The sequence below is a fragment of the Polyodon spathula genome, chromosome 3 (genome assembly GCF_017654505.1).
Source record: "Polyodon spathula isolate WHYD16114869_AA chromosome 3, ASM1765450v1, whole genome shotgun sequence".
Classification (NCBI taxonomy): domain Eukaryota; kingdom Metazoa; phylum Chordata; class Actinopteri; order Acipenseriformes; family Polyodontidae; genus Polyodon; species Polyodon spathula.
In genome coordinates this window covers 41,853,625-41,862,211 of record NC_054536.1, presented here as the reverse complement: position 1 = coordinate 41,862,211, position 8,587 = coordinate 41,853,625, and the positions used below count along the sequence as shown (strand labels likewise).

Below are 8,587 nucleotides of genomic sequence, written 5' to 3'. Positions count from 1 at the left end.
CATGTTTAAAGCCTTGTTTGTTTATTACAACTGTGAGCAGAACTACTGAAGAATACACAATGTGGTGAGAAAACAAATTATGCAGTCCAATAAAATGTCAATCCATCATCCCTAAATACTGCAGTAGTTTTGTAAGAAATAAACAAAAATGCAGCTGAGCGTTTTAAATACATTTTCCTATAAAGAACACCTCATTATGGGTTTTATATATTGTCTGATAAGACATAAGGGTGTAAGGCAAAAATCTGAGCACTTGTATACAAGGCTGACCAACTCTACAGAAGTGCAGATTTAAGGAGAGCTGAACCTGCCATAGAAGAGGATGTTGTGGGTTTTGTTGTGCCTAATGAAGAACAGGAATGGGTGGTCAGCATTGAACTGTACAGGGATCCTCAAACAGTCCAGCATCATGATGGCCCCAGTGGCACCTGCTGCCTCTGTGCCCTCCTCATTCACCTCCACAAAGGACTTGTGCACCACCTTCGACAGCACCAGTTCATTATTGGATGACATGCCAGAGAAATCAGACTTGCCAACATCAAAGGCATCTACCATGCCCAAGCTGATCAAAACTGACTTGAGGTCATAGGTCTCCTCCAGCTTGAATTTTGGCAGGGTCACGGTCACCTCAGTGTTGCCCATCATTTCTGGCTTAGTCCACTTCATCAGATTTTCAAAGGTGAGCTCCCTTTCAAGCTGCAGAAAGAAACACCACAAACACCTCTTGGTATTTTCACAATATTAAAAGTCACATAGCATTGGTTTTAAGTAGAAGCTTGCTGTTGTTCAGGGCAGTACAACCCCTAATGGTACAAGCTTATTGAAATGACCTGTGCTTTAACTGCAAGAGTGCTCTCTCCTCAACATCTCTCCACCTTTCACCAAGCTTACCTCTCACCTTTTGTGTTGGTGTCTCTGAGGAAGAAGCCTTTATCCTTTCTATCTAGGCTTTTTCATACCATGACCCATCCTCAACAGGGGCAAGATTGTGTCAAACCTTCAATGCAAAGGGTCTTGATCTTACCTGCCGACGATGAGACCATTCTCTCACTCCATGACACCATTACTCTCTACAACCTACTGATATGCTTGAAAATGTATTCTGTACTTGTATTCTGCATCTGACTGAAGATCTCATTACTGGTGAACAAAAATACATTATATTTTATGCTTGTAAACACTATTCGTCTAGCCTCAACATTGTTCTCTCAGCTGCATCTTCTGGTTTCATTTTGCACAAAAGGTTTTGTTAAAGCTTTGGGAAGATAAAACAGTGTATTAGATATTAATTGTGACATCTAGTACTTTTAACCATGTTAATATTTTAATATACTTCAAATAAATCATGCTAATTGCCTAACTCTTTCTGGCTGAGAACTGAACTTTTTCATACATGTAATGTCTGAGAACATTCATTTGCTCTTTGTTATGTAAGGAGTTGCTGACTGCCTGCCAAGTCAAGATAGGCCAAAACATATTCAAGATCTATGTTGGAGACAGGAGAGATAAGGAATATTTGTGGGAATATGAATCAGGAGAAACAGTTTAAAGGTCACCGCAATCCGCTGTACCCGGTCGCTTCACCCGAGTAGCAGCTTGGGGATGACACAGCTCAGACAGAAAGTAAGACAGATAGAAAGGTTGGGTAGAGAGCAAGACTGAGACACAGACTTGGAGGACAAAACACAGAGCTAGTTGATGTTTTCCAAACCTACCTACTGTTGAAGGGCAGATGCCTGTAGACTGTGCTCCCACTAAATCTGGAGTAATAGCCACTTTCAGTGTTATATTTGCTGCTTATACATTTGAATATATATATATATATATATATATATATATATATATATATATATATATATATATATATAGATATAGAGAGAGAGAGAGAGAGAGAGAGAGAGAGAGAGAGAGAGAGAGAGAGAGAGAGAGAGACTCATAATAAAGTATTGTGATGCAGACAAACTTTAATTGTTGTGCTTTCTTCTTCCTACAATTTCAGCACATATTCTCACATCATTCAAAAGGTACAGGCATTCTACTTTTGGTACCAACATCTTACATAATTAATCAAATTTTACCTTTATGTAACAATGCAGCTGAATCCTGTCATAAAAAAGTCACCTTACAAGTTAGCTAAAAATCCCACAAAAGTAAAAACCAAGAGTTGTACTGATACTTATTTGGTGTTGACATCTGGAAGTGCTTGTAAATCAGGTATTGTCCCTAATGGTGCCTTTCTAGGCAACTGCAACAAACCTGCAAAGTGTTATGATTCCTTCATTGGATGTTCTTCTAATTTCAGAAGCTGCCCTTCCTTACCTTCTCCAGTCCAGTGGAATCATCTTCAATTTCTGTAGGTAAGATGATGAGCATGCTCAGCTCATCGCCAACATATGGGAGCTCTATAATCTGACTGTTCACTTCAGGAATGAATGTGAGGTTAAACTTGGCTTTCTGTTGCATCATCTGCACAGGCTTTGTTCCATTCTGTAAATAAACATAAAAAGAAAAAGACTGACGATTTATAGCATCAATAGGCATCACACTTGCTTTCAAGACACAGGTTTAAACTCCATATACCATAATTTCTACTTGGGTAAGAGAACATAATTTAGGATTTGGAAATGCACACCAGTAATGTAAAATCTTTAACTAAGAACCTGCTTACCTTGCTCAATCGGAAAGACCTTTCTCTTGTTTCACTCTCGCTGAACTTCTTCCCCCAGTTTCCTTTGAAATAGATGGCATTCACCAGGACAAGTCTGGTCAGATCATCAACAGTCCCTTTAGCCAACAAGTTCTGGATTTTGTCTACATGAAAATACATAAAGTCATTGTAAATTAGCATTACGATAAATAGTTTTTGTTCTACAGATTAAAATAATTGGAATTTCCCTTTTAACAAACAGGCTATTTAATAATCAGTGCTTTGAGACAATCCTAGCAGACAAGGTTTGATTTGCTACATTAATTAAATTGGGTTCACCTTGTGTATGGTTCTGCACCCAGGAGTTGATGTTCTGTCTGGCTGCTTCTGATGCATTTACAAAATCAACGGCTTCCAGCTCAGCCTGGTAGAACTTCTTGGTGTCCTGAATGAATTCCTACAGGAAGTAAAATTAAAACGCTTGTCATCCACCATATTAAATTGTGTTGTTTGTTTAAGTTGAAAATATTTAAGTTCACCTCACAAGATGATTAGTGAAACGCATCTTTTGCAATTATTACCACAGCAATTGCAACACAATGGACACATATTTCCCAGTGGTGCACCTGGTACTTTATTCCACTCATGCTAACATGGAGCTCGAAGCTACATGATATCAAAGCTTGGGAAGGGAGCCTTTCTACCAATGGGTTACTGTGACAGGGCTGAGGCCTGCCCCGGTAAATAATAGGTTTCTGTTTTTTTGTAAATAAAATGTATTTAATTTGAATGTTTTTTCAAATAAACTGTGTGCTAGATACGGCAGGGCTGGGAGGTTCCCAGCTAACCGTGGTCACCTACTTTTAAAGAGGGTCTGGAATGCCAGTCCTTTGTTTTTCTTATTTGCAAGGCAGGAGGTGAATGAGAAGAATTCTCATTACTGTGTGAGGTGAATGGGAAGAATCTCCACTACTGTGTGAGGTGAATGGGAAGAATGTGAGTGAGTGAGTGTGAGGGTCAGCGTGAGCTAAAGGTTATCACACTGTGTAGACTGGGATAACAGGGGATTTTAATCCCAAAGTTAAATGTGTGTTTGGGAGAAGGTTCCTGGTGCAGGACCTCCCTTTATAGCAGGAGTAGTGCATGGCTGACTGTAGGCCAACTCTCATTTTATAGTTGTTTTATGTTTATCTATTTTGATGTACATGTCTGTATATATGCTTCCACACGAGGGCTACCACTGCTGGTACCCTAATGGTGTCCATCTACCACTGTATCTGCCTGTGTGACTGTAAACAACATCTGGACGCATGAGCGCGTTTCTACATCAAACCCTCTGTGTCATCCGTTTCTTAGCGGATACCCACACCGTAACAGAACACCCCTGTACAGTCATAGAATTGCATTGAAATCAATCATTACACTGTAGTACCACTTCCCTGACCAAGAATATTATCTGGTAAAGATTTTTGTGTTCACTGCCTTAGTACAGAAATATCAATAAACTAAGTCCTGCCTTACTGATAACTAAAGGCCCAAAAGATTAAAATCTTACCTTGATAAAGTCAAATGATTTCTCTCCATACAGACGATTAGCCAAACACAATTTATAGGGCGCGCCCTGTTTGTTGATGTCAGAGATCAGCGCTCTGAATCCAGAGTGCACATCATCCTGAGACTTGTTAAAGTGGACGGACTGTTGTACAAAACCAGAGAGAGCAGAGTTATTCAGCTTTCCATCGTTATTACACAGATATACTATGATTTTGTTTAAAATTAATAATAAAAACAATTTGAAAATGTTTCTTGCTCTTTTGTTAAATGACCAGTTTGGAGCAAAAAATGTGTTTATCTGATCCAGTGGTTAAAGAAAAGGGCTTGTAACCAGGAGGTCCTCGGTTCAAATCTCAGCTCACTCACTGACTCACTGTATGACCTTGAGCAAGTCATTTAACTTCCTTGTGCTCCATATACTTAGTATATCTAAGCATTTTCTGTTGCATCCCCATCTTCTTTTGGCTTGCTAAAATGAAGCACCTACAGTTTAAAACAAGTAACATTATGGACACTGTGAGCCCATTTGTTTTATTTAATTGTTTTGTTAATTATTGTAATTATCACCTGCACCTGGCTATCATTGTAAATTACAACCATGTGCAGGGTATTTAAGGAGATCAGTCAGTCTGCTCAGGGCTGCTGTGAGAAGAGCCAGGATGTGTGGGTATGCAACTGAAAGAAAGGTACTGTCTGTTCCTTTTGTGTTGTACTGTGTGTGCAATCAGTTTTGTTGTGGCTGGTAGATGCTGTAGCCATGCAGCGATAGGTAGGTTCCTGACTTGTGTTTAGTCAGCTCTCTATAATGGAGTTAGGCTTTTCTTTTGTTTTATTTGACTGGTGTAAATTTAAAGTGCGTAACTGTGCTCAAACTTGAAAGTCCTGTGTTTGGGTCTAACTTTAATTGGGCAAACAGACAACCGTGAGTGACGGCCGTGTTACAACACATTTAATATCACACATACACTTTCAGATATGACAATGCTTTTACTTCCTATTCATTTCCAGTATAAAAGCATACAGAATGTAAAGTATGTAATTTTAACCATCCAGCAGCACAGCAGGTAGTGGTCATATATGGAAATAATTAATCTAAAAAGCATGGCTGAAGACATGGTGCACACGGGAAGGCTTCACCTATCTTGATCATTGGACCACATTCTACAACAAGGACTCTCTGTATAGACGGGACGGACTGCACTTAAATAAAAAGGGAACCAATCTACTTCAAGAAAAGATCCTCGAGCAGGTTCAAAAGCATTTAAACTAGAAAGGGGGGAGAAATCAACAAAAAAACAGAAGGGAGTCTGCATCAAACAAGGACAACAACTCAGGTAAGACAACCATTAAATGTATTTATCTAAATGCTAGAAGTATCAGAAAAAAAATTTTAGAACTTGAAGCTACTGCACTAACAAGTAACTATGATGTGATAGGTGTTACAGAAACTTGGTTGTCTGAGAGTGATGAGGACGAATATAATATTTGTGGGTATACACTGTATAAAAGACAGGCAGGACAGAAGTGGAGGGGTAGAGCTATACATAAAAAACAGCCTTGAAGCCCAGGTGTTAATTAAACCTGGACAGAGAAAATAAAGCTGAATCAATATGGGTCAGAATAACAGACAAAAATTCAAAGGGCATGTAACAAAGTGCCCGCCCCTGTGTATATTATCTGTTATGTGTTGCGTGTGGTGTGTTTAAATGTTGGTGTATAGACATTGGTACACGGGATATAAACGGGTCTGTGTAACACGAGTGTTTAAAAATGTATATGTGTATTTAGGCACGAGGATTGCACAGCACTTCACGTGCAAGTAAAATGTAGTAATATGTGAGCACGGGGAATTGCACTTTATTAATTCACGTGCTGGGATTCAAGTGAATAATTAATTGGTAATTGAATCCCAGCACAATAGTATATATAGATGCACGTTGTCACATACAAAAAAAAAAAAAAAAAAAAAAAAAAAAAAAAAAAAAAAAAAAAAAAAAAAAAAAAAACCCGGTTGGGTGTTCGGTGAGTGGAGAACGGGATTGGAGACGGAGGAAATAAGTAAAGTAGTAGTAATAATAATAACAAAGTATCTGCTCACCGTGTTTGTCAGTGTCTGTCCGTGCACCGTTGTGTTAAGTTTAGTCTGTTTTCGTTTGTCTATTTATTTTGGCGTAGAGTGCCGTGTCCTGTGTTTTTCGTGTTTGTGTAAACCTTTTATTTTGTATTAAACCGGCGCCAACAGGCGTCTTCATCACTTCATTTCATCCGTCCTGTGTTTTGTGTATTGCATTACTTTCCTGGTTCTGACGCCGCCCACTTCGGCCGTCTCTGTGACAGGGCATAATAATAGGAGCATGTTATAGACCACCAGATTAAGACGGCGAGCAAAATAATCTGTTATACAATGACATTAGAAATGCATGTAACAAAGGAGAAGCCATACTTTCAACTTCCCCCATATAAAATGGGAAAACCCAATAGGGAGCACGACGGACAAAATTGAAATGGTGGAAATGACAAATGACTGCTTCCTAACGCAATTTGTAAAGGCACTGACTAGAGGGAAGGCATGCCTTGATTTAGTCTTTTCAAATAACAAAGACAGAATAACTAAAACAGAGGTCAGAGAAGCACTGGCAAACTCAGACCACGACATGGTCTCATTTGAAGTGTTTTTTAAAACCCCAAAAGTAATGACTAAAGCTAAGGTTTACAATTTCAGAAAAGCAAACTATGAAGTTATGAAACGGAGACTAACAGAAGTAGATTGGAGTAAAATAGAGAAACATCCACAGAGAAAGGATGACTGTTCTTCAAAAATGTAGTATTAGAGGTGCAAAACAATTACATCCCTAAAGTAGACAAATCTAAATGTAAAACTAAATTGCCAAAATGATTTAATAGATCAATTAAAAAAAAATATTCAGCGAAAAAATGCACTTTACAGAGCGTGTAAAAGAGACCAAAAACAAAGTACACAGAAAGAGTACACGGAACTGCAAACGCAAGTCAAAAAGGAAGTTAAAGGCCAAGAGAGAAATAGAAATGAACATTGCTAAAGGGGCTAAAACCAATTCCAAAATGTTTTTCCATTATTACAACAGCAAGATAACATTCAAAGAGAAGGTTAAATGTTTAAGAGATACAAATGGCAAAATCATAGACAAACTTTTCACAAGTTTTTACAAAGGAGGATACGGACAACATGCCCCACATGTCATCCAGTTCCTATCCAGTTTTAAATAACTTTAGCATAACCGAGGCAGAAGTGTTAAACAGACTAGGAGCTCTTAAATTAAACAAATTCCCCTGGGCCGGATGACATCTTCCCAATAGTACTCAAAGAAATGAAAGAAGTTATTTACAAACCGTTAAACATGCAACAGTCTCTTGACACAGGGTTTGTACTGACAGACTGGAAAATTGCAAACGAAATACCAATCCACAAAAAGGGGAAACAAAACTGAACCAGGTAACTACAGACCAATAAGCCTGACTTCTATTATATGCAAACTTATGGAAACTATAATAAGATCCAAAATGGAAAATTACCTATATGGTAATAGTATTTTGGGAGTCAGTCAAAATGGTTTTAGGAAAGGGAGATTGTGTCTAACTAACATGCTCGATTTTTTTTTTTTTTTTTTTTTTTTTTTTTTGAGGATGCAACATCAATAATGGATAATTGCAAACCATATGACATGGTTTATTTAGATTTCCAGAAAGCTTTTGACAAAGTCCTGCGTAAAAGATTAATTCTCAAACTGAACGCAGTTGGGATTCAAGGAAACACATGTACATGGATTAGGGAGTGGTTAACATGTAGAAAACAGAAAGTACTGATTAGAGAAGAAACTTCAGAATGGAGTGAGGTAACCAGTGGAGTACACAGGGATCAGTATTCGGTCCTCTGCTATTCCTAATCTACATTAATGATTTAGATTCTGGTATAGTAAGCAAACTTGTTAAATTTGCGACGACACAAAAATAGGAGGAGTGGCAAACTCTGTTGCAGCAGCAAAGGTCATTCAAAATGATCTAGACAAGATTCAGAACTGGGCAGACACATGGCAAATGATATTTAATAGATTAAAGTGTAAGGTACTACACACAGGAAATAAAAATGTGCATTATAAATATCATATGGGAGTGTGGAAAAGTGCTCCGCCCCCGGGCTATTTATTTGTGTTGTATGTTTGTCTGTTTGTTTTGGCCTCAAGTGTCGTGTCCTGTATGTTGTTTGTCTTGCAACCTTTTATTTTCTGCTCTGTTTAATTATTAAATGCTGAGCGAAAACAATTGCTCAGCTTCACTAAGTTCCACCTCTGTTTATTTATATCATTTTTCCTTCAAGTACAAAATGTAAACATTACCGAATGGGTCAGT

At 38.2% G+C, this 8,587-nt stretch overlaps 1 protein-coding gene across 2 annotated transcripts in view; it reads right to left on the bottom strand.

Moving 5' to 3' along the window:
- Positions 1 to 8,587, bottom strand: part of LOC121313103 (leukocyte elastase inhibitor-like) — a 29,006-nt gene continuing 20,419 nt past the window's right edge. For both annotated transcript variants that reach the window (XM_041245272.1, XM_041245273.1), the window contains exons 3-7: positions 4,203 to 4,343; positions 2,987 to 3,104; positions 2,669 to 2,811; positions 2,320 to 2,487; positions 1 to 696 (exon numbers count right to left, since the gene is read on the bottom strand). In XM_041245272.1, the coding sequence (XP_041101206.1) occupies positions 292 to 696; positions 2,320 to 2,487; positions 2,669 to 2,811; positions 2,987 to 3,104; positions 4,203 to 4,343 (975 nt within the window). In that variant the 3' untranslated portion in view covers positions 1 to 291. The remainder of the gene's footprint in view (positions 697 to 2,319; positions 2,488 to 2,668; positions 2,812 to 2,986; positions 3,105 to 4,202; positions 4,344 to 8,587) is intronic.